Here is a 26,948-nt window from a genome sequence, read left to right as displayed (position 1 = left end):
AAGTTTGGTGATTAAGATGGCTGGCCTCATAGGGCAGAGGGGGAGGCTTTCGCTGTTGTAATAATCCTGTACTATTCAACTGGGCTCAGTTCTCTCGCACAAACACACACACACACACACACACACACACACACACACACACACACACACACACACACACACACACACACACAAACTAACACACACCAGGCGGGTGATGTAGCAGGGGGTTGGGGGGGGGGGCACAACACAGGGATGAGGCAGTAGGGGGCAGGGACGGTGTGCAGGGTGTGTGTGCATGTGTGGGGTGAGAGGGGTTTAGGTGTTAAAGAGCTGTGAATGGTTGTGGGAGCGGGGCGTGTTGACTCTGACCCTTGATGACCCCCTCCACCCCACAGTTCCTTCACTGTAGAATTGACCGAAAGAGGAATAGGAGAGAAGGGACAGATGGGCACTTTTACTGCAGGAAAGCAACGGAGCGACATGAGAAGAGAAGACCTGAGAGAGAGGGAGAGTTAACATAAACACATGAGCACTGTGGGGATGAGTAAGAGAGGGATGAGTAAAAGGGAGATAAGAGAAGAGAGAGAGAATGTGAAAGCGAGAGAGAGAAAGAGTGGAATAGAGGGAAAGAGTATAAGGTCTATAATCAGTCGCTAGTGTAATCACATTTTGCTGCCTTAAAATTGAATCTAAAATGTACATAGCAATCTACACAACCTACTCCAAAAAAAATATTAATTCAGATGTATTTAGTGCATATGGTGGAAACATCTTTGGCAGACATCACAACTGTGAATAATTTTTAATAAGTTTCTACCAACCATGCACAATTCTTAGAGCACCTGGATTCACCTGGTCAGTCTACACTCTTAGAAAAAAGGGTTCCAAATGGGTTCTTCAGCTGACCCCATAGGATAACTCTTTTTGGTTCCAGGTAGAACCCTTTTTGGTTCCAGATTGTCACGGATCCATCCAGAACTTTCATTAAGCACACCTGTCCCCTATTCCCACTGATTAGTACTTGTACACGTGTGCCCTTTGGTTTCCATTGGGCTGTCCATTATTGTTCCAATGTCCGTTGGTGCGTGTGAGTACCTGTGCTGTGTGTTTTGGGCTTTCGTGCCCTTGTGGATTGGGCAGATGTTTACGGGTCTCGTACCGTGTGTTAATCATTGTGCTCGTGTGTATTTATTCGAGGTACTCCTCGTTCTTTTGTTTGGGTTTCAACCCGGTGTTTTGTGTACGTGCTTGTTTGGTCTTCATCCCCGTGCCCTAAGACGGCACGCCATAATTTGGGTACAATAGAAAAAACTATTACGCATTCCTGCACCTGTCTCCCGATTCTTCATGCCAACGTGACACAGGTAGAACTCTTTTGGGTTCCATGTAGAACCCTCTGTGTAAAGGGTTCTACATGGAACTCAAATGGGTTCTACCTAGAATGAAAAGTGGTTCTGCTATGGGGACAGCCAAATAACTATTTTAGGTGTGTATGTTATGGAAAGAGCAGGTGTTCTTAATGTTTTGTATACTCAGTATCCATTGCTTTTGTCAAAATTGCTCAAGCTCAGAAAATGTGGTTATAAATCATCGATGGACAGCAATATTCAAACCTTGTCTCAGATTTTCAAGCAGATTTAAGTCAGGACTGAGACTGGACCATTCAAGAACACCCAACACCACTTGGAAAACCATTCTGGTGTGTCTCTGCATTAAAAGTGAAAAATACAACTCTCTAGGTTTTCAGAAAATGATGGCAGGTTTTTCTCTAACTTTCTACCTGGGCGTTGCTCATTTATACAGATGTATGATCTTAATTTGATCACTCTTTTGCTACAGAGAATGTTCCTGTAAAGCAGGAAATGCGAACTTGTGGTGTATTTTAGTTTTAAAAAGGCTTCTAAAGTTTAATTTACACTTTATAATGTCCCACTTGATTTGCCCTCATTATGAATGTATCAACCCCTACAAAAATCTCTATTCATTATAATCCACATAATAATTTGCATTTCTTGTTGCTGCATGATTATTTTCCTGCTATAGTAAACTGGCTCAAATTAAGATCCTACATCTGTATTTATTTTGATCCTGACAAACTCCCCAGTCCTTCCCAGTGACAAGAATACCCAAAACATGATGCTGCCACCACAATACTTGAAAATACAGAGGATCAACAACATTGCATTCACTCCACATTATTGGCCCATATAACAAAGTTAAAAGAAGGAAAAAAAAATCACTCCAAATCATTCACTCTGTTTTCAACAAGGCCATTAAGAAGACAACATGGCAAATACAACGTTTTGGCCTAAATAAAAAACTACAGGTTTGGGTCAAATCCAATACAACAGAGATAAACCCTCTGTATTTTCAAGTATTGTGGTGGCAGCATCATGTTATGGGTATGCTTGTCACCGGCAAGGACTGGGAAGTTTGGGAGCAAAATAAATATTAAAGGAGCAAAGCCAATGTAAATATTTAGAGGAAAACCCGCTTCAGTCTTCTGAAAATCTAACCCTGGGATAGTTTTATTTTTCAATTGGACAGTTACACAAATGTTAAAGACACTTCAAGAGGCGGTGAGTGTTCCTGAATGGAAATTATCTTAAATCTGCTTGAAAATCAGAGACGCGGTTTGAATATTGCTGTCCATCAATGATTTCCAACCAAGTTACTGAGCTTGAGCAATTTTGACAAAAATGTATATATGTTGCCCTAAGTGTTGGTAGAATCTTAGAAAAAAATATTCACAGCTGTAATGGCTGCCAAAGCTGCTTTGCTTTCACCAAGTATTCACTCTGGGGTGTGAAGACAAATGCAATCAAGACATGTCTTACAATACGTTTTTTTATTGATGTGGAAAATGTTCTATAATAATTTTCTCTTTCAAAATGTGGAGTAGGTTTGGTAGATCTGTAGGAAAAAAATCTAATTTAATCCCTTTTCAGATCAAATTTGAAGGCAGCAAAATATAAAGACAGAGCAAGGGGTGTGTAGACTTTCACAAGGCACTATATTTCTTCCCAAGCTGAGGCCCAGTGCTCGCTCACTCTGTCTGTCTGTCTGTCTGTCTGTCTGTCTGTCTGTCTGTCTGTCTGTCTGTCTGTCTGTCTGTCCAACCTCTGTACTGGCTTGAGATGAGACCACCCACTGAGAGGTCAGTTTACTGTGGTTATTAGGTCATCTGGGTTCAGGGGTCAGGGGTGGGAGTGGTCTAAGAGCTTCTTGGTGGTCAGTTTCATCACATCATCCAGTTGAGTACTAACAATCTATGCTGTTACACAATATTTACGTCAAATGTGCCCCCAGTCCAATATAGATGTCAGTTCAGTATTAGATCATGTTGGAGCAGAGGAGATATATTTGAAACCGTAATCCTGATATAAACGGACATCCCACGCTTGGCTTGAGCGAAATATATTGCTTTGTTTTTACAAGGATTAACATAAGCCTCTGTGTGTGTGTGTGTGTGTGAGGGGGGGGGGGGGGGGGGGTTGTTCTTCTGAACTTCAAGCACAATGAAACACACATACAGAGTCAACATTGACTATTGATCACTCTGATCAGAGACAGAGGCTGATCAGTATGTGAGAAAACAGGGGAAGAGGAGGGAGGAGTGATAGAGAGGTGAATGTGGGGGAATGAAGTTGGTCTTGGAGTAACAGATTGTGCAGGGCCATCGTGTTTAGAGGTTCTGTATTCATAATTCTCTGAGTGAAATATTGGCTGGTGACATCTGTTAGTTGTTGTGTATTTAAATGATATGATATGCAGTACCGGTTCCAGGCATAAGTGGTCTTTTAGGGCCCCCGGCTGCTAGGGGGCCAACGATCCCAAAAAATTACATTATTTTTTTATTTATTTTTTACCTCTGTCAGGATCTCAACTTACTATTGAGAGTGATAATAGTACAATACACAAGGAGCAATATTGAAATTTGGTTGTGCATTACCAGTTTTTCTCTTGTTATGTCAGTCACTGACAGTCACTCAATTAGCTACAGTATGTCAGCTAAAATGTATTTGATTGGTAGTTAGTCTAGCCAGCTATCTAAACTTGCAGTAACCATGGCCGAATACTGACTGGGCACGCAGGGCATGTGCCCAGGGGCCCTGACCTCCAGGGGGCCAAATTGATTTTGTTAGTCATTCTAACTCAGATATCATATTACAGTTTTTCTCAGTCACTTTGGTGGATTTTTCACATCATCCCTAACATGTGCAAAATAATAAGTGCATTTCTCAGAACAATTTGTACAAACTGCAATATACAATAGATATGTTTCTAAAGCTAGTCAGTCACTAAAAATCCTTAGTACATCTCTCAAAAGTAAATATTCATGCCAATGCTCATGTCAGTGTCATCAGAATGATAAGTCATTGAGTCATTGTTCACGAACAATGACTGTGTACTCTCGCTCTCTTTGTGTATTTTGACAGTATTATCTGATGTAAACTTAGGCTACAGTTTGGATGACAGTTACTGTATTGAAAATGCACAAGGCTGCACTTCTATGGCATATATCAATTTCAACAGTACTATTTACATATTACTGTATGTGGGTTATTGATTGAAAGAGACTGGACAACCCAAGGGGCACAAAGGAAAAAAAACTAAATTAGAAAGAAACACAGGAAACCACCCCTTAGGCACAACTTTGCCCGCAGCACTGTTGTGCTGTCTCTGCACATCCAGACGTTCCTGTCTGTTGGCCCACATATTCTCATCCACATCACACCGGATATTTTCCCTTCCAATGCAACGTGGAAAGAATCTTTTGGAATGCCTTATCCATCCTCTGCAGGCGTCTACTGTGATGTCCTCACATGCAGAATCCATTGCAGCCAACAGGGTCATCTGTGTGTGTGGCTGACGATCATACACCTTCCAACTCCATGCTGAAAAGAACTCCTCAATTGGGTTAAGGAATGGTGAATAAGGTGGGAGGAATTCTATGAGCATCCTCGGGTGGGTCACAAACCATTGCCTTATGATGTTTGTTCGATGGAAACTCACATTATCACAAATGACCACATACTTTGGCAAATCCTCTCTAAACAGACCCCTCTCATCATCAGGGATGACAGCCCTGAAGAGAGTCTCTAAAAAGTTGAGTAGATGCTGGGTGTTGTATGGCCCTATAAGGGGGATATGGGTTAGGACACCATGCTCCGAAATAGCAGCACACATGGTGATATTTCCTCCCCGTTGACCTGGCAAATCCACAGTAGCTCTGTGACCGATGATATTCCGACCCCGCCTTCTGCATTTGGTCAAGTTAAAGCCAGCCTCATCCACGTATACAAAGTTGTGAGAGGGTTCACTTGATTCCAACTCCATTATACTCTATATCCCAGAACACACAGTTGAATTTGTTTTGGTAAGGAAGAGTGACATAAAATGTACATATATTGCATGTTCCTTCCACAGCAATGGAAATGTGTGCAGTTTATGCTTACTGTACTATGTATCACTATAAAATGTTGCTGTAAAGTAATTACATAGATATATGTTTTACCTGTACATACGGGTACCGTAGCTCCTTAACTCTGTCCTCATTCCTTTGGAAAGGTACACGGTACAGCTGTTTCATACTCATCTGGTTTCTATGCAGCACCCTGTCGATGGTTGAGATGCTAACCGTATGGATGTTTTCAAAGACATCGTTGTCTTCTATAATGGTCCTTTGTATTTCCCTGAGTCTCATGGCATTGTTTGCTCGGACATTGGGCAAATAGCCTCCTCCTGTTGAGGTGTGAAAAGGCGTCCTCTGCCACCGGTTTGAGGTAATCTTGCAGTCCTATGTGGGGAAAAATGCAGTGATGCATTGCCCACTTTCACATAGACAAAAACTATGCGAACACACATTTTACTGTAAAACATACAGGTGGGTGCATGTAAGGTGCAGTATGTATCTGTATAGAGTATATTTCTGTATGCTGTGAAATACAAGTGTACTACTGTAATATGAAGCATTGTAGGAAGTATACAGTATACTGCTTATATACAGTAACAGTGCACTGTACATTGGTGGACAGACCTGTTCTCTCTTCGAAACGTTTGAACTATTGAGGACACGGTTGATCTCCCAATATTCGGCTGCACCCTTCGACCCGCCTCAGCCATTGTAAGGCCATGATTGACAACATGGTCTACAATAGTGGCCCTAATGTCATCAGATATGCGCCTATGTCCTCTTCTGTCTCTTCCTCTGTTTTGCCTTCCACCACGCATCCTTTCTCCTCTTCTTCCTCCTCTTGGCTTGTTGACCCTGTTCGTTTCCTGGTCCATCCATTATTGGAAAATTGCAACTCTGTGTTGTGGTCTGTCTATATATGCTTGCCAATTGATTCTTCATGAGATGCACCTTTGAGCAATTTAGACAACTGGTTGATTGTTGGTTGAACTAACACTTTACATTCCTTCATGAGTGAGGGTCAATTTCACCTGCACGATTCATCAATTCACGTTTTTGTACAAAAGGTCTAATAGAAATGTGTAAAACTATGCTTGACGGTTTATGACAAATAGTTCAACAATTTAGCATGTAATGGCTTATGCAAGGAACTAATGCCTAGATGTTTTGAGGGGTAAGACTATTCAATAGAGAACCATCTACTATATTTTGATCAACATGACATGAGCAATTGATAATGTGGAAAAAAGCTGACACTTGTACATTATCAATTGCAATTTGTTCAGAGGAATAAGAAATTGCTTTAATGATGTGCACAAGTGACTAGATGATTTGGAATTTGTACAAGTAGTATCAAGAATTGCACTTTTGATCTAAGAAATGCACCAAAGCGACTGAGAAAAACTGTAACATGGCATGTAATGACTTTTGTAATGACTTGCAAAATGTGTAAAATTGCAGAAAACTTGCTTAAAAACTGCAAACATTTCTCTCCACCACGTGGCAAAATGGGTAGAATTGCAGGAAATTAGCTGTAAAACAAACAAAAAATTATCTCTCTGCCACATAGCAAAATGAGTGGAATTGCATGAAATGTGTTATAAAATTGCTTTAAAGGTCCAATGCAGCCAATTTTTTCAAAATCTCAATATTAAATAATTTCTGTGTAACAATTAAGTACCTTACTGTGATTGTTTCCAATTAAAATGATAACAAATAAACAAAAATAGCTTCTTAGCAAAGAGCAATTTCTCTGTCCGGGAGTGGCCAGAGTAGGGAGGGGAAAACTGACAATTAGATGTTATTGGCAGACAGGTGTTCCAGGTGTTTTCTTATTGGTCTATTAACTAATGTACCACATAGTGATGTCACCATGGAGGGCCAAAACTCCATCCCCACCAAAACAGACCACCTGAAATTTCAGGCGGTCTTTTCAAACAGCTCTTACACTAAAAGAGCATTATTATTAACTCATAGTGTGAAAATACATCTAAAATATATATAAAATATAGAAATGTTTTGTTGCGAGGTGGGAGGCCCCCCAACCAAATCTCGCTTAGGGCCCCGAAAAGGCCCTAAGCCTTTGATGATAACTCTGTACACAGGTTAGTCTACATCTACAAGTGGGACACTACCGTACCACCTTTAGGATTGTACACAATTATAAACCTAAACAAAAAAAGAAACATCCCTTTTTCAGGACCCTGTCTTTCAAAGATAGTTCATTAATATCAAAATAACTTCACAGATCTTCATTGTAAAGGGTTTAAACACTGTTTCCCATGCTTGTTCAATGAGCCATAAACAATTCATGAACATGCACCAGTGGAACGGTCATTAAGACACTAACAGATTACAGACGGTAGGCTATTTAGGTCACAGTTATGAAAACTTAAGACACTAAAGAGGCCTTTCTACCGACTCTGAAAAACACCAAAAGAAAGATGCCCAGGGTCCCTGCTCATCTGCGTGAACGTGCCTTAGGCATGCTGCAAGGAGGCATGAGGACTGCAGATGTGGTCAGAGCAATAAATAGGATGAGAGAGGCTGGACTGAGGGTTTGTAGGCCTGTTGTAAGGCAGGTCCTCACCAGCCATCACTGGCAACAACGTCGCCTATGGGCACAAACCCACCGTCGCTGGATCAGACAGCACTGGCAAACAGTGCTCTTCACTGATGAGTCGTGGTTTTGTCTCACCAGGGGTGATGGTCGGATTCGCGTTTATCGTTGAAGGAATGAGCGTTACACCGAGGCCTGTACTCTGGAGCGGGATCGATTTGGAGGAGGAGGGTCCGTCATGGTCTGGGGCGGTGTGTCACAGCATCATTGGACTGAGCTTGTTGTCATTGCAGGCAATCTCAACGCTGTGCGTTACAGGGAAGACATCCTCCTCCCTCATATGGTACCCTTCCTGCAGGCTCATCCTGACATGACCCTCAAGCATGACAACGCCACCAGCCATACTGCTCGTTCTGTGCGTGATTTCCTGAAAGACAGGAATGTCAGTGTTCTGCCATAGCCAGCGAAGAGACCGGATCTCAATCCCATTGAGAACTTTTGGGAACAGTTGGATCGGAGGGTGAGGGCTAGGGCCATTCCCCCCAGAATGTCCGGGACCTTGCAGGTGCCTTGATGGAAGAGTGGGGTAACATCTCACAGCAAGAACGGGCAACTCTGGTGCAGTCCATGAGGAGGGATGCACTGCACTACTTAATGTAGCTGTATACACCAGATACTGACTGTTACTTTTGATTTTGACCCCCCCTTTGTTCAGGGACACGTTATTCAATTTCTGTTAGTCACATGTCTGTGGACCTTGTTCAGTTTATGTCTCAGTTGTTGAATCTTATGTTCATACAAATATTTACACGTTAAGTTTGCTGAAAATAAACGCAGTTGACAGTGAGAGGACGTTCCTTTTTTTGCTGAGTTTATATGTGTTACATTTACATACATTACGTGTGTTGTTGTTTGGAGGGATAAAGCAGTATTAAGCAGCTGATCAGAGCTCAGTGTCCGAATCGCTGCATTACCACACTAATCCTGACAGAGGGAAGAGGGGTAGGGGAGGAAACTCCTCATCCTCTCTCATGAAGTACACTGCAATGGAAACATACTTACTCATTGTGCAATAATACAGCTTTGCACAATCCTCATCAATAACACACATGCACACAACACAAATACCCTCATCCGCACCACAAACGCACACACACACACACTCTTCACTTATTTGTTCAACATAACAACAAAAAGCTTGAAAAATAAACAGTATTACAAAGCCTGCAGATGAAGCCATTATAAAGTTGATACTGGTCTACATCCAGTGTTGGGGAGTAGTTTACTACATCTAACTACATTTTGCAGTAGCTTGGTGGTAGTTAAAATAAAATAAAATATTGGTAATGTTTTCAGTAGTTAATTACTTTTTTCCATGTAGAGAGAACAGAAGACATATGGTGAAGTAGGCATCAGACCTGCCTAATTCTGACTTAAAGTTTTTGTGTTTAATATGCTGAATTACACATTCTGTTAACATCTGCCTCCAGAGCAATCTGTTCTTTCAATTTGTGGTCAGATTTAGATACCAGAATTTTTCACAAAGTTGTTTGGATGTGGTGAACTACTTTTCAAAGTATATTTTGTTAAGTAAACTATATTTTTCTGAAGAGTATCTTTAGTGTAGCTTAACTTCCTCCTGTGTGTAGTAATTGGTAGCTTCATAAACTGTTTTCAGAGTAGAGTAAACATACCTGATGGTTACATGGTTCTACACTCATGGATTCTACACACAAATTGTACTATAATCTAAAGTAACATTCACTGCCAATCTTGAGAAATGGCATTGCCAATAAATACATTGTCCAGTTCAAATATAGTCCATGGGCTGTATGCCTACCTACAAATTGCAATAATAGAGTCGCAGTGCCACCTAGCGTGAGACTGCAGTCCTACAATCTTTTTTGCATTGTAGATCAGAGCTGAGGCTGTTCATCAGCCTAGCCACAAGATGGCCCTAGTAGTCTAATGTTGATGGTGTTACTGGTGAAACAAATATTATTCGTGGAGAATCCTTGCACGATGATACATTTCCTCGAACAACATCATTCAGGTTGATGATGAAATTAAGACAGCAAGGCAATTCAAATACACAGACAATACGATAGGGTTGTAACTGTTGTCAAATGCTTATCAAATGCTATTTGATGAGACGCGATCTAAAGTGGTAAAGCATAACGACGTTGGTTTGCACTATGGCGTAGGGATACTGTTTTTTTTGGTCCATCAACATGAATCTATTATGTTATAAACACGACAGCCCGTCTCTTCATGTCAGAACACAACACAGCAAAGAAGGACAACATGAGGAGGCACAGCCTATTGCAGAGTGATCTAGCGATTAATATTCACAACCACTTTCAATGTTCTTCAGCTGTGACCACGACGAGTGGAAACAGTGGGAGTAGAGATGGGGATCAGAGGAGGGAGTGGGAGGGTATCTCAGAATCTTTTCAATTAGACATAGGACTACCGTACGTTCCCTACTGTAGAAGTGGAGCATCTATCCCATTTGCATGTAGACTGAGTGATGAAGTGAGCTACTTCTTTTATGGAATAATTAGACTAATGAAGCTAGCTGGGGAATAGACTCTAACAGAAATCTGCATACAGTCCTGCGCTATCATCAGAATCTATGATTAATTACCGTGGTCAGACATGAAAAAGGATTCATCACAAAATCACACTGATTATATCTTCAAAGGGAACTTTGAAGGAAAAACGATAGAGTGTATGGTAGATAGTTATATCTAAGTTTGCACGCTTTACAGTTTACACCAAAATAGTTTTCTGTTTAAAATAGACTATGGATATATCATTTTCAAAAACCAGAAGCTTATGTTTTGTGAGAAAAAAAATTGCTGGGTTCTGAACATGTGTTGGACAAAATATTGCCCAAACTTGTTTTCCTACACCTATGGTCATTTCCAGCCATAAGAATTACACTTCCAGTTACCAGTTTCATTAGAAAGAAAAGGCAACTTCTAAGTGTAAGAAATAACATCTTGGACGTTTGGCATGTTGGTATGCTGGTACCAATAGGTGTCATGAGGGGACATATAAAAGACATATGTAAAGGGCCAAATGCAGCTCAGTCAGGGAGAACTAAGACATCCTTCGTTAAGTTGCCATATTTAATAGCCACCACTATTCTTGTAAACATTTTATTAGAGAAAGGAGGCAGACAAGCAAGCTGTGTGGAGTAGAAGGAGTCCCTGTGAGGGGGATGGGAGGGAGAGATAGGGAGTGTGTGCCCCTGTAACTCTATCCTAACGTTCTCAGATGGTGAAATGTGCTAACTGTTCCAGTTTGTTGCCCTTCCTTACTGTCCCCCAACCCTACCCTGCCATGGAAGGGGGCCAGAGGCAGACGCAGAAGGGGTGGTAGTGTGTGTGTGTGTGTGTGTGTGTGTGTGTGTGTGTGTGTGTGTGTGTGTGTGTGTGTGTGTGTGTGTGTGTGTGTGTGTGTGTGTGTGTGTGTGTGTGTGTGTGTGTGTGTGTGTGTGTGTGTGTGTGTGTGTGTGTGTGTGTGTGTGAGAGAGAGAGAGAGCGAGAGCATATGCATGTGCATGTCTGTGATTTATGAATGTGTGTGTGTGTCCATAGGTCAGGATAAACTTTGAAGAGGACGGCTGTCTGACCTGCCTGAACACATGGATATGAGTTTACATGGACGCTCTCCTGCTCAGTATTCACACCGTGGGGCCCTGCCAAGCCTAACAGGACCGACACATTACTGCTTTTACTGCCTCCATCAAACACTCAGACATAATCCTGGAATATACATCCACATAAATACCCTTTTACTTCATCCTTAGGAACTCCTACAGGCAACTAAATAATGAATAATACTAATAATACTAATACACATAAATACCCTTTTACTTCATCCTTAGGAACTCCTACAGGCAAGTAAATAATGAATAATACTAATAATACTAATACACATAAATACCCTTTTACTTCATCCTTAGGAACTCCTACAGACAACTAAATAATGAATAATACTAATAATACTAATACACATAAATACCCTTTTACTTCATCCTTAGGAACTCCTACAGGCAACTAAATAATGAATAATACTAATAATACTAATACACATAAATACCCTTTTACTTCATCCTTAGGAACTCCTACAGGCAACTAAATAATGAATAATACTAATAATACTAATACACATAAATACCCTTTTACTTCATCCTTAGGAACTCATACAGGCAACTAGATAACCAATAATACTAATAATACTAATAATACTAATACACATAAATACGTGCATGACTAATTCTTAAACTCAACAGTACTACTATTCTGATATATTTAGTGCCATTTTGGGGGGACAGGTTAATCCTAGTCCTGGAGTAAAAAACTACTTCAAATAAGTTTTTCCACTGAGCAGGCATTTTAGTCCAGGCCTAGGTTTAATCTGTGTGTGGGAAACTGGCCCTCGTGTTAAATATGTCACTTAAACATTTTACAATAAATAATGAGATATACAATACTCTGTTATCTAATGCCAGTCAATCCACATGTCATTTCACTGGCAGGATAAAAGACACTGAAGAGGGGCAGAGGGGAAGAACTGACTTCTAAGAAGGCCATTTAGCACATCAGATTTAGACTGACATTTACTCGACATTGCACCATGCGTCAATCTCACTCCCTCTCCACCCTCCTCCGCCACCCTCCACCCTCCACCCCCTCCTCCCTCCACCCTCCTCCGCCACCCTCCACCCTCCACCCCCCCCTCCCTTGCCTCTCTTATATGGCACCCTGCAAGCATATTTCATGACATCGGATCTACATTTCCTGTAAACTGCTGTCGGTGCAATGTCAGGAGTTAACTTGTTATGGATTAGGAGTTCTGTGTTCGTCTTCATATCAGTGTATCATTTCATATGACATAATCTAATAAAAAAAACAGCAGGCGATACCATTATATTACAGCAACTCTACCCCAAATGAACTACAACTCAAATCAATCAATCAATCAAATGTATTTATAAAGCCCTTCTTACATCAGATGATGTCACAGAAACCCAGCCTAAGACCCCAAACAGCAAGCAATGCAGGTGTACGGTGGCTAGGAAAAACTACCTAGAAAGGCCGGAACCTAGGAAGAAACCTAGAGAGGAACCAGGCTATGACGGGTGGTCAGTCCTCTTCTGGCTGTGCCGGGTGTCGATTATAACAGAACATGGCCAAGATGTTCAAATGTTCATAGATGACCAGCAGGGTCAAATAATAATAATCACAGTGGTCGTATAGGGTGCAACAGGTCAGCACCTCAGGAGTAAATGTCAGTTGGCTTTTCATAGCCGATCATTCAGAGTATCTCTACTGCTCTTGCTGTCTCTAGAGAGTTGAAAACAGCACGTCCGGTAAACAGGTCCGGGTTCCATAGCCGCAGGCAGAACAGTTTAAACTGGAGCAGCAGCACGACCAGGTGGACTGGGGACAGCACGAAGCCATCAGGCCAGGTAGTCCTGAGGCATGGTCCTAGGGCTCAGGTCCTCCGAGAGAAAGAAAGAAAGAAAGAGAGAAAAAAAGAAAGAAAGAAAGAAAGAAAGAAAGAAAAAGAGAAAGAGAGAATTAGAGAGAGCATACTTAAATTCACACAGGACACCAGATAAGACAGGAGAAACACACCAGATAAAACAGACTGACCCTAGCACCCCGACACAAACTATTGCAGCATAAATACTGGAGGCTGAGACAGGAGGGATTGGGAGACACTGTGGCCCCATCCGACTCTACCCCCGGACAGGGACAAACAGGTAGGATATAACCCCACCCACTTTGCCAAAGCACAGCCTCCACACCACTAGAGGGATGTCTTCAACCACCAACTTACAATCCTGAGACAAGGCTGAGTATAGCCCCCTCATAGGGACGGCATGGAAGGCAGAGAATCCCAGTGGAGAGAGGGGAACCGGCCAAGCAGAGATAGCAAGGGCGGTTCGTTGCTCCAGTGCCTTTCCGTTCACCTTCACTCTCCGGGGCCAGACTACACTCAATCATAGGACCTACTGAAGAGATGAGTGGTCAATAAAGACTTAAAGGTTGAGACCGAGTCTGCGTCTCTCACATGGGTAGGCAGACCATTCCATAAAAATAACATCAAAAAAAGGAATAGCGTAAATGATGAGCAGATCAGGGTGTGAAAGTGTTAAAAAGACTCTTCTGTTTTGGTCTAAGGTAGTGGGGGCAAGGAATTATCTAGGGGAGTTTTATAAGCTTAGATGACAATCTTAGATGCCATAGAGGAGACATTGAGATGGACTGGTACTTGTATTACCTCTTCTCTCGCCATGGTGTGTTCAATTAATTACAGTGACGATGGATGTTGGTAAAGTCTAGTTATGATGCACAGGTCCCGATGGAGCCACAGCCATTCACAACTTTTAGTGTGGCTGACATAGGAGCTCATTTGGGAGGCAGTTAAAACTAGTGTGTGAATTCATCTCTAAGTCAAACAAAACAAACACTCCTCTCCCTGTGTTATGCTTTCATCTGTCAATCTCACTTCCCTCACTCCCTCAACACCCTCTCTCTCTCTCTCTCTCTCTCTCTCTCTCTCTCTCTCTTTCTATCTCCAAATCCTCTCCCTCTCTTCCTTTTTCCCTCCCTCTTTCGCTCTCCCTAATTTCAATGACTCTTAGTTTTAACTCCCCCCCCTCCTTCCCTCTATCCACTTCTCTTCTTTGAATTTGCCATCCTTCATTCTGTCCCTGCTCCCTCCTTCCGCCCTCCCTCCCCCCTCCTCACTTGCTCTCCCTCCGTCCTCACAGTTGTCCTCACATATTAAGTTCCCTGTCTTAAGAAGCAGAATTAGCTGCTGGAATCTTGTGCACTTGTTCCGTTCTCTCTCCGGGGGTGGGGAAGCAAGGAAGGATTGAAGAGAGAGAGGAGGAAAAATAGTGACAGTAAAGGAAAGGAAGCCGTGAGAGAGAGAGAGAGAGAGAGAGAGAGAGAGAGAGAGAGAGAGAGAGAGAGTAAAAAATAGGGGAGGGAGTAAGAGAGGGGAGGAAAAGAAAACGTAAGTGAATAGAGTTATGGCAAAACGAGTGCGAGACAGAAATAGGGAGAGAGAGTGTGAGGGTAAGAGAGGGAGAGAGAGTGTGAATAAGCCTGGTGTTTGATCTCTGCTTTACTGTGCGCACGTGGCTGCGTACACTCTACGTCTCTCTCATCTCTCTCTCACTCTCCCTTTCTCTCTCACTCACTCTGAGTGTGTTTGTTTTTATGTGGTAAGCTCTCTGTAGTATTGTGATTCATATGTTCTCCTACAGTTACGTGCGATTCTATAGGATCTGCTTGGATTCGCTTCTTCTCTCTCATCCCTCTGTGAGCAAGAGGACAACATTTTCTCTCCTCATTTATACCGGTTAATTCTGGGAAATCTGTACAATTTTGAAGTACTAGATCCATTCAACCAAGGAGGAGAGGAGCTGCCAATGTGGGGCTCAGGTAAGAACACTTCAATGTTGGAAATATTGACACTATTATGCACTAATCTTTGTTTACTGCATAATATTATCAGTATCATAAGGCTAGAAAATATCCCAATATGTCACAACACATGTCATAACATGTCATAGCATTGCCATAATTTATATTTGTCAAGTTATGATAAGTTATGACATATGCTATGAAGCTTTACGACATGTTTATGACATCGTAATAAAATGTTATGGCGAGGAGTTCAAGCGTTACCTAAAAACTTTTATGATGTCACATTTTCTAAGGTCTGTTACACTATTTAGTGTAAAATACAGTAATGACCCTAGCCTTGGTAAGTTAAAAGCAATTCCAAGTGTGGTACTGTGGTTAGATTGCCTTAATGAATGGCTGTTCTGACTATCCCCTGAAGTTACTGAAATACTACATTCACCACAATACTGAGACAGTTATTTGTCAATACTACATTCACCACAATACTGAGACAGTTATTTGTCAAAACTACATTCACCACAATACTGACACAGTTATTTGTCAAAACTACATTCACCACAATACTGAGACAGTTATTTGTCAAAACTACATTCACCACAATACTGACACAGTTATTTGTCAATACTACATTCACCACAATACTGAGACAGTTATTTGTCAATACTACATTCACCACAATACTGAGACAGTTATTTGTCAATACTACATTCACCACAATACTGAGACAGTTATTTGTCAATACTACATTCACCACAATACTGAGACAGTTATTTGTCAATACTACATTCACCACAATAGTGACACAGTTATTTGTCAATACTACATTCACCACAATACTGACACAGTTATTTGTCAATACTACATTCACCACAATACTGACACAGTTATTTGTCAATACTACATTCACCACAATACTGAGACAGTTATTTGTCAATACTACATTCACCACAATACTGAAACAGTTATTTGTCAATACTACATTCACCACAATACTGACACAGTTATTTGTCAATACTACATTCACCACAATACTGACACAGTTATTTGTCAATACTACATTCACCAATATACTGACACAATTATTTGTCAGTAGTACATTCACCAATATACTGACACTTAGCAATATGTGGTCTGGCAGTTTGTATTGGAGGAATATGGTCCAGGCAACAGCCTGTCTGTGACAGTATGGGTATGCGAATATAATATTACAATTTTACATCATGTATGAGGCTATGGGGTCAAATCTATAGCTATGGCACATATAATAGTCTATAGAATCAAGAGTGAGAGATATCTGTGAGCAGTGAGTTATTTTTCAAAGTGTCTGGTAACTGTGACAGGCCTTCTCACGGGTGTGTGTTTTACACAGTAGAGTGTTAGAGTTTGTGTGTGTGTGTGTGTGTGTGTGTGTGTGTGTGTGTGTGTGTGTGTGTGTGTGTGTGTGTGTGTGTGTGTGTGTGTGTGTGTGTGTGTGTGTGTGTGTGTGCGACTGTGTGTGTGTGTGTTCGTGCATGCTTGTTTGTGTGTGATTTCTGAGAATGTCAATCTTTGATGAGACATAAGCAACCCTTTAGGGCTGAACTTCCACAATACACCTGCCTTCATTCTCACCTTTCTCTAGCAGACTCTACATTCATCACCACATTGAGAAAAGCAGGGAGAAAAGTAAAGAGAGGGGGATGAGGCGGACAGAGATAGACCTGTTTTGGATAGACCACCTTATAGACCTAAGAAACACATCCCTTAACAACAAGTCAGGGAGAAGAGGATTCTGTGGTTAACAGGGACATGACAAAAACACTTGTTTTTTACGCAAGCATTTCACTACACCTGCAAGAACACCTGCAATATGTGTAGATTTGGCATACGGAGAGGGATACATTGGAGAGAGAATGTGTGAGAAAGAGATAGCATAATTAAGCGTAGTCTCATTCACAGCAAATTAGGAGAACCTACTGTAGAAGCACGCCACACAAGGCTCCTTTTGGTATGGCTGAATCACCAGTCTGTACACCCAGCGCTTGACTTGGACTGAAATAGGTACCGGTACACATTTTGGGTGCAGGTACTGTTTATATTTAGGTGCCGGAACTCTGTAATATTTGTAAACCAATATTTTATATCAAGTGCCGAAACTCAGTTCTGGCGTGTACCGACCCTAGTCAAGAACTGTGTTCACCTGTATAACAATAACCCCAAGTTGTGGCCTTACCAACACAATCTACACAATATACTCTGATGACATTGGCTGTAGTATTGCTCTGAGAGCACTGCTTACTGTGCAGGGAGACGTGCCTGTGTGAAAGCAGAAATTACAGTGTGTTTTGTCTATGAGAGGGAGCAATAGATACAGAAGATGGGAAGTAACTTATAATTGTGCATATAAGCCTATGTAATGCACCTTGAACTGTAGATGTATGGTCAACTACTTTAATGTCATGTCTGTAGCATAGCAAAATATCAATATGTGTCACCAGCTGAAAGTACATTTCTGATAGTGTAAATATCTGGTTTGATTTCATTTGAACAGTCACTTGTACAGTGCTCAGCAGAACAAGCAGTTCTCAACAGTTTCTCCATTCTCTTAGAGCAGGCTAAGCCCATGCCACAGTACGTCATGTGGGTATGTCATGTAGAAGTTATGTCCTAGTCCTGTGTTATTTACTGTGTGTGGACAGTAGGCAGATATGTTTAGCTCTCTGTGTCTGTATTTACTTACAGTGACTTCAGGTCTCCATCTGGTCACACCTATTTAAACCTCCTGTCTCTCTGTCTGTCTGTCTCTTATTATAACCCAGGAAATGGGCTGGGGGTGCCATGGTGACACAGAAGCCTGACACTGGTCTAAACACACCACTAGGGGGGAGTAAACTCTACAGCGAACGGTTATTTAACACTCGCCTACAAAAAAGATTAACCAATAAAAATAGCTTACTACTCTATAAGAGGCGAGGTGCTATGGTGTATAGAGGGAAGATTGGGACATGAACCTGCTTCACACACCTACCGGGTCACAGGATCATCAGGGTGATCTCAGGGCTGTTCCCATGGTGATAATTGGCATATAGGCTGAAGCAGTGTTGTATGCAAGAATTTATTAAACTAAGAATCAATGTATGCATATTTGTTTTAAATACAGTATGTATGTGAGTTTGTTGATGAGTGTGTACCACCCTGCATCCCACTGCTGGCTTTCTTCTTGAAGCTAAGCAGGGTTGGTCCCTGGATGGGAGACCAGATGATGTTGGAAGTGATGCAGGAGGTCCAGTAGGGGGCACACTTCCCTCTAGTCTCAATAGATCCCAGTGCAGTGAAAGGGACATTGCCATGCATGGGTGCAGTCTATCAGATTGGGAGTTCTGACTCTCTCTGGTCACTAAAGATCCCATGGCACTTATTGTAGGGGTGTTATGTCCTGGCTAAATTCCCAATCTGGTACTCATACAATCATGGCCACATTTAAAAAAAAAAAAAATATTTAACCTTTATTTAACTAGCCAAGTCAGTTAAGAACAAATTCTTATTTACAATGATGGCCTACCCTGGCCAAAACCGGGTAACACTGGGTCAATTGTGCACCGCCCTATGGGACTCCCAATCACGGCCGGATGTGATACAATCTGGATTCGAGCCAGGGACTGTAATGACGCCTCTTGCACTGAGATCTCGTGCCTTAGACCACTGCGCCATTCGGGAGCATCCCCAGCGACCTAATCATCCCCACACTAACCCCAGGTCGTTGCTGTAAAATATATATGTAATCTGACTTGGTAAAATAAGGGTCAAGTGTGTGTGGCACTAGACTTGAGGTGTGGTGCGTAGCTCTATCACTGCTCATAATACCTACTCGGTGTATTAACCCCATTGCACTGCTGGCATTCTTAGTGGGTCAGACAGAGTAGTGTTCAAAGGCATTGCTATGATGGACTTATGTTGCATTAGCTTTGGTCTGGCTCATTCTGGATCAAAGACATGTGGTGGAGTTGTCAGGCCTTGGGAGATAGTTCACTTGTATTACACGTCTTTAGTCAGCCTGGTCTCATAGACTAGACGTCATAGTAAACAAAAATACCGGACACTCAAATTAGTATGATATGTTAAGTTTGGTATGGTTACAAAAGGCAAAAATGTGGATGTTTGGTCGGGTTGGATCGGTGGCTGTATAACGCGAATGTCTCAAGGACAACTTTAGCATTTTGGCAAATTAGAAACCTTGCAACTACTTACTACTTTTGGTCTCCCTTCCCCTAACCCTAACCCTAATCCTAACCTTAACCCTAACCTTAACCCCAGACCTAGCTAATGTTACCTGGCCGAATGCATAGTGCCAACGGTAAAGTTTGATGGAGGAGGAATAATGGTCTGTGGCTGTTTTTCATGGTTCGGGCTAGGCCTCTTAGTTCCAGTGAAGGGAAATCTTAATGTGACAGCATTCAATGACATTCTATACGATTCTGTGCTTCCAACTTTGTGGCAACAGTTTGGGGAAGGCACTTTCCTGTTTCAGTATGACATTGTCCCGGTGCACAAAGCGAGGTCCATACAGAAATGGTTTGTCGAGATTGGTGTGGAAGAAATTGACTGGCCTGCACAAAGGCCTGTCCTCAACCCCATTGAACACCTTTGGGATGAATTGGAATGCCGACTGTGAGCCAGGCCTAATCACCAAACATCAGTGCCCGACCTCAATAATGATTTTGGCTGAATGGAAGCAAGTCCCCATAGCAAACATCTAGTTGAAAGCCTTCCCAGAAGAGTGGAGGCTTCTGAAGCAGCAAAAGGGGAACCAACTCCATATTAATGCCCATGCTTTTGGAATGAGACGTTCGACAAGCAGGTGTCTACATACTTAAGGTCATGTAGTGTATCATGCAAATTGTAATTCTTAACATATCATACAAAATGGATAATGGACATCCACAAATTAATACATACCATACCCAACATAACATATCATACTAATTTGAGTGTCCTGGATTTTTGTTTACTATGTTAGGTCAACCCCTGAGTCCAGGTTGCTTTAGTTGTCAGATGAGGTCTTGATTAAGATTTGGTCCGGCTCTTCTGAACCATCTGTTTACGACCAGGGATAAAATTAGAGTTTAACAAGCTTGTCCACGTGGTTATGGATTTTATCACTGCAATCGGAGAGAGGGATATGATGAGGAGAGAGGGATAGTAAAAAGAGAGAGACAGTAAAAAGAGAGGCTAATGGTAAAAAGAGTAACGCACACATAGATAACCATATCAAGGCATCCAATAACACATTTTCAAAGGTTTAATTGGGTAATCCTGAACAACTCGAGATGACATTATCTCAAACCAAAGACACAAGATGTACTTAATTTACAACGTTTTGGACTGAGATAGTCATTCAGGCTGGGGTCTAGATACTCCAACGCGTCGCTGTTTTTGCTAACTATTTATTATTTTACTGCGGAAAACCCCAAGTCCTCACTTCTCACTCACCGATCTTAAAACTAGGGCTGTAGCGGTGACAATCTTAGCGCCACACCGGCAGTCACGAGTCATGACCACAGTCAAATTCCACGTGAAAGTCATGGTAATCACAATTGTGAACTCTTGACATGCGTTGGTAGTACCCACCTTGCTAACATCCATCAGGTCCTAATGGCCTGGTACTCTCTATTGTCTCTATAACCACTCTGACTGACATCAACGCAAATTAAATCAAAAATCACATCAAACCGTTATCCTCCAAACAGTATTGTGCTGTTAAAACACCTCACTGTGATCATCAATTTGAAAAAATAAGTTCAACAACATGGAATGGACAGCGCTTTCTAATTAATTTAATTAATTAAAAACACCCATTCGCGTATTAGAGTTTATGCATACCTATAAGCCTATATATGAACTCAAGCACGAACAACAAAAAAACGTTATTAAAATAATGATTGTGCAGATATATAATACATAGCCTAACGCATATTACACACAAAGAAAACATTTAAAAAACGGATTTAATTAAGTCTGAATTAAGTACGTAATCGGTCTAGCCTATACTCCAAAATTAAACTAATTCTAGTAATGGCCTTCGAGTGTGGACTGTAATATTATGCATACTGAATGGACTGGTTACCTTATGCTACGCTCCAACCTTTCTATCCACGAGTCTGGGAGAAAACGTATAGGCCTAGTCTGTGCTGTTGGTTCATTGACTGTGCGGGGCGTTCAACTCATTTAGTCTACACTTATAGATCATTTGTATTTGATTTTGAATAGTGTAGTAAGAGGGCATTTTGTATATTTCCATCATTAAAAGGTTAACATACAGTGGGACAAAAAAGTATTTAGTCAGCCACCAATTGTGCAAGTTCTCCCACTTAAAAAGATGAGAGAGGCCTGTAATTTTCATCATAGGTACACTTCAACTATGACAGACAAAATGAGAAAAAAAACCCATAAAATCACATTGTAGGATTTTTAATTTATTTATTTGCAAATTATGGTGGAAAATAAGTATTTGGTCAATAACAAAAGTTTATCTCAATACTTTGTTATATACCCTTTGTTGGCAATGACAAAGGTCAAACAAGGTCTTCACAAGGTTTTCACACACTGTTTCTGGTATTTTGGACCATTCCTCCATGCAGATCTCCTCTAGAGCAGTGATGTTTTGGGGCTGTTGCTGGGCAACACAGACTTTCAACTCCCTCCAAAGATTTTCTATGGGGTTGAGATCTGGAGACTGGCTAGGCCACTCCAGGACCTTGAAATGCTTCTTACGAAGCCACTCCTTCGTTGCCCGGGCGATGTGTTTGGGATCATTGTCATGCTGAAAGACCCAGCCACGTTTCATCTTCAATGCCCTTGCTGATGGAAGGAGCTTTTCACTCAAGATCTCACGATACATGGCCCCATTCATTCTTTCCTTTACACGGATCAGTCGTCCTGGTCCCTTTGCAGAAAAACAGCCCCAAAGCATGATGTTTCCACCCCCATGCTTCACAGTAGGTATGGTGTTCTTTGGATGCAACTCAGCATTCTTTGTCCTCCAAACACGACGAGTTGAGTTTTTACCAAAAAGTTATATTTTGGTTTCATCTGACCATATGACATTCTCCCAATCTTCTTCTGGATCATCCAAATACTCTCTAGCAAACTTCAGACGGGCCTGGACATGTACTGGTTTAAGCAGGGGGACACGTCTGGCACTGCAGGATTTGAGTCCCTGGCGGCATAGTGTGTTACTGATGGTAGGCTTTGTTACTTTGGTCCCAGCTCTCTGCAGGTCATTCACTAGGTCCCCCCGTGTGGTTCTGGGATTTTTGCTCACCGTTCTTGTGATCATTTTGACCCCACGGGGTGAGATCTTGCGTGGAGCCCCAGATCGAGGAAGATTTCCTAATAATTGTTCCCACAGTTGATTTCTTCAAACCAAGCTGCTTACCTATTTCAGATTCAGTCTTCCCAGCCTGGTGCAGGTCTACAATTTTGTTTCTGGTGTCCTTTGACAGCTCTTTGGTCTTGGCCATAGTGGAGTTTGGAGAGTGACTGTTTGAGGTTGTGGACAGGTGTCTTTTATACTGGTAACAAGTTCAAACAGGTGCCATTAATACAGGTAACGAGTGGAGGACAGAGGAGCCACGCAAAGAAGAAGTTACAGGTCTGTGAGAGCCAGAAATCTTGCTTGTTTGTAGGTGACCAAATACTTATTTTCCACCATAATTTGCAAATAAATTCATAAAAAATCCTAACAATGTGATTTTCTGGATTTTATGTCATAGTTGAAGTGTACCTATGATGAAAATTACAGGCCTCTCTCATCTTTTTAAGTGGGAGAACTTGCACAATTGGTGGCTGACTAAAGACTTTTTTGCCCCACTGTATTACCTTTAGCTACAGGAATATCACTTGTCATGCAGCGAGAGGGTGCATGCTCCTGAAACAGTGGTTGATGTGTGGAGTGAAATAATTACTATTTTTTTTATAAATCCAGACATTTGTATATGCAATCCCATGTGAAAGCTGAGTTAAGGAACAGAGCACAAGCTTTTTTTTGCGACTTTCTCAAATCATCAATAGTCTATAGTTATATTATGTAGCCCATATATGTTTTGATTTCTAAGACATTCTAAGGTTTTTATCATTCTCAACTAAACCTGCCAAATAACTCTAAATCTAGTTTATAGGACCTGTTTCAAATTATCACTTTTACTCTCAACATAGCCACTATATAATATAAAATATTTGCACGGGACTTACAGTGTATAAGCATATCTTGTCTGCTTATTGAACAAGCCTTCAGCCTATGACATGGCGCAATGCAGTAAGCCAAGTCATATTCTGTTCTTCTGAAATACATTTTCTTTATATCATGTTTTTTTTTTTTAAACCTGCCTAAATAAATAATATATTTATTGTGATGGTATATATTACATAGATTTATTAGCCATTTTTCATTTATTTATTATTATTATTATTTTATTTACTATTATATATTTTTTTGTATTTTACCCCCCTTTTCTCCCCGTTTTCGTTTGTGTGTCATTGCTGCAACTCCCCAACGGGCTCGGGAGGCGAAGGTAGAGTCATATGTTCTCCGAAACATGACCCGCCAAACCAAGCTTCTTAACAGCCGCCCACTTAGCCCAGAAGCACCAATGTGTCGGAGGAAACACTGTTCAACTCACAACCAAGGTCAGCCTGCAGGCACCTGGCCCGCAACAAGGAGTCGCTAGAACACGAAGAGCCAAGTAAAGCCCCCCCAGCCAAAGCCTCCCCTAACCCGGCCAGTTATGATCGAACCCAGGTCTGTAGTGATGCCTCTAGCACTGCTATGCAGTGCCATAGATGGCTGTACCACTCGGGAGGCCCTTATTAGACATTTTTTAATCTTGATGTTCCAAAGGCACACGTCAACGCCTTGTATCTGGCTTGTATGTGTGGAGGTCATAAACATATTTATGTTCATTAACGGTAAATTACCGTGAGGCTGGCAGTCTTTTGCATGACAATAACCTGCTGAGAAAATGTTTTGACCACCACAGACCTACTTACAACTCCTGTGAAACCACACACACACACAGATATGCACACACACACACAGTACAAACACACAAAAAAAATCTCCCTGCTTTGTCACCTGAGCCCAGAGGTATGGTTTCAGGCTCTCATGGTGACATCCATTAAAGTCGTACAGTGTCTGTCCCTCGGCCCAGAGACAGCTCCATTAGCACCTGGACCATTGGCCACAACAACAACCCTACCTGCATTATTCAAACTGACTCTACTAATAAGGAAACCCTATAGCCTCCACAGAGACAGACACAGACACACACACACACACACACACACACACACACACACACACACACACACACACACACACACACACACACACACACACACACACACTATAGACAGACACCCTGTCCCCTTGCCAGCTATATAAAAACATTTTTTACTGATGCGTTTTGGCCACATCAAAGTGAGAAAGGGTCTGACTCAGAGATGGACTACTCCATGCTGAATCACAATAGGGGTCGGATGGCGGATTCGTGAGGGATTTGGGAACATTGTTTGTTAGTAAATGGTTGATTGAACACAATGGGTGTGCATGTATTACAATGCCGTAAATGTAATAATTTACTTGATGACGGCAGGACATTGATGTCAGTATTTCCCAACAGAGAACAATAATTATAGAGAGGAATGAATCTCCAGCACCTCTGCCTGTCACACCGTTGTCAACCATTTCTTTAATTCTGCCATACCAGTTCATCCACCTTATCCCTTAATCCCTCATCAGTTTGCATTTATCTCAATCTCACCTCCCCTTCGTCCATCCCCTCCACCAGCCTTTCAAGCTGTCATTCACCATCCCATCTCTACCTCTCTTTTCTTTCCATTGTTCTGTCCACACAATTCTACTACGCTACATGTACATTCAGTATGACTACACAGCAAATTGTCCAGTGTTGATTTTTCAGTGTTACATTTCTAGTCTTGATTCAGAAGTTAAATTCACTCTGTACGAGTGAAAATAACACTCAGCGGTATACAACAACCCCTATTGTTGCTGTTAATAACCAGAGTTATTGTTTTACACTGTGGAGGGTCAAAACCACACCCAGCATTGTCATATTTCCCAGCATGCTCTACTGCATGTAGATTTTTTAGGATTGTTTTTAATATCTATGTTTTTGCGTGTACATTGATTGATTAATCTTATGCTACACAAAGATAAAATAATAATACATATATATTTTATATACTCTTTTCATACCAAGTAGAACATCAAAGTCGCTTTAAAAAATAAATAAACCAAAAACAATTTAACAAAACAAATATAAAAGAATGTATCTTGAGAGGAGGGGGATTGATGGTAGAGCCAGGCAGGAAGGTAGAGACATCTGACAGACAGATGTTCCTCAATGGGCACCTCGTCGTCTTCGGTAGTCACAGCTCCTCCTCCATTGGTAGGCTAGATCATCCACTACTGAAACGTACCCACCTGGGCGATGCTTTGGCGACTGTAAAAGCGCCAGTAAGACCACCACACCTCAGCAGTTGTACAGAAAAGCCCTAGATGAAGCGAGCCTCTGCCTCCCCTCACGCCGAAGTCCACTTCCCTCTAGGAACTGGGGCAGGAGGCTAAAAAGCCAATGCTGTTGAGCATCATTCAGATCATATTAGCTAGCCAAGCGAAATATAAACTGACCTGCCATTATTAGTCCTGCAATTCCGTGGAACTCCACCTGATATTTCAGTTCATCTATTAACAAGTCATCAAGAACAAAAAAAGTTGATTCAATAAAGCAAAAAACAACAACAAATATAAACAATAAAATATATAAAATATATAAAGAGCTCTCTGCCTAGGCTACCTCACATTGCCATGGTAACCACAGAATGATTAATGACATACTTTTTCCTAAATGAATCCAATCAGTTAGTTAGATTTATTGCACCTGTTACTGAAATGGTTGTTGCAGTTTAAATGGTTTAGGTAGTCACCTTAATCAAGTTCCACTATCCCAACAGTCATTCTGAATGGGGGTTGTGGGTGAATAAAAAATGGTTGGATATCCTAACTGTCTGGATTCCAATAGGAATTACACATTACTTTGCAAGCCAGCATAACGTGACTTGCAGGTCTGATGTGAACTGTAAACCAGGACTTTCCTAACACCACTGAGTTAGGAAAAAACTAGGCTATCAAAGACCTTATGATATATGTAATGTATATTGTCATAGAGTTTAATTTTAATGATAAAATTCGCCTAGGAACTCACTTGGTAAAATTAAAAGAAAAAAATCAACAACCATATCTTTGTCACTAACAAATACAGTTATGGGTGGTAAATGGGGAATGTGCAACTTTACACCATAAACCATTTCATTATATTTCACTCCACTGTAGCATGAAATTGTGTGATTATTCACCACACAGTAGAGTGAGTGCATTTTATTTCAATACAAAGTAGAGTGAAATACTAATTAGTTCACTACAGCGAGTGTGAAATGCCTATTAGTTCACTCCAGTGTAGAGTGAATTTCACAGAGC

The 26,948-nt window shown here is 41.4% G+C and overlaps 1 protein-coding gene across 2 annotated transcripts in view; it reads left to right on the top strand.

Moving 5' to 3' along the window:
* The first annotated feature begins 14,918 nt into the window (after window positions 1–14,918).
* LOC110494325 (zinc finger protein 385A) overlaps window positions 14,919–26,948 on the top strand; it is a 69,204-nt gene continuing 57,174 nt past the window's right edge. The window contains exon 1 of one of the 2 annotated variants that reach the window (XM_021569286.2): window positions 14,919–15,430. In XM_021569286.2, coding sequence (XP_021424961.2) covers window positions 15,418–15,430 — 13 coding nt within the window. In that variant the 5' untranslated portion in view covers window positions 14,919–15,417. The remainder of the gene's footprint in view (window positions 15,431–26,948) is intronic. The other variant, XM_021569285.2, reaches the window with a different exon arrangement.

This window comes from Oncorhynchus mykiss, chromosome 17, assembly GCF_013265735.2.
Source record: "Oncorhynchus mykiss isolate Arlee chromosome 17, USDA_OmykA_1.1, whole genome shotgun sequence".
Taxonomy (NCBI): Eukaryota; Metazoa; Chordata; class Actinopteri; order Salmoniformes; family Salmonidae; genus Oncorhynchus; species Oncorhynchus mykiss.
Note: the sequence above shows the minus strand (reverse complement) of the source record. Positions and strands in the feature narration are given on the sequence as shown.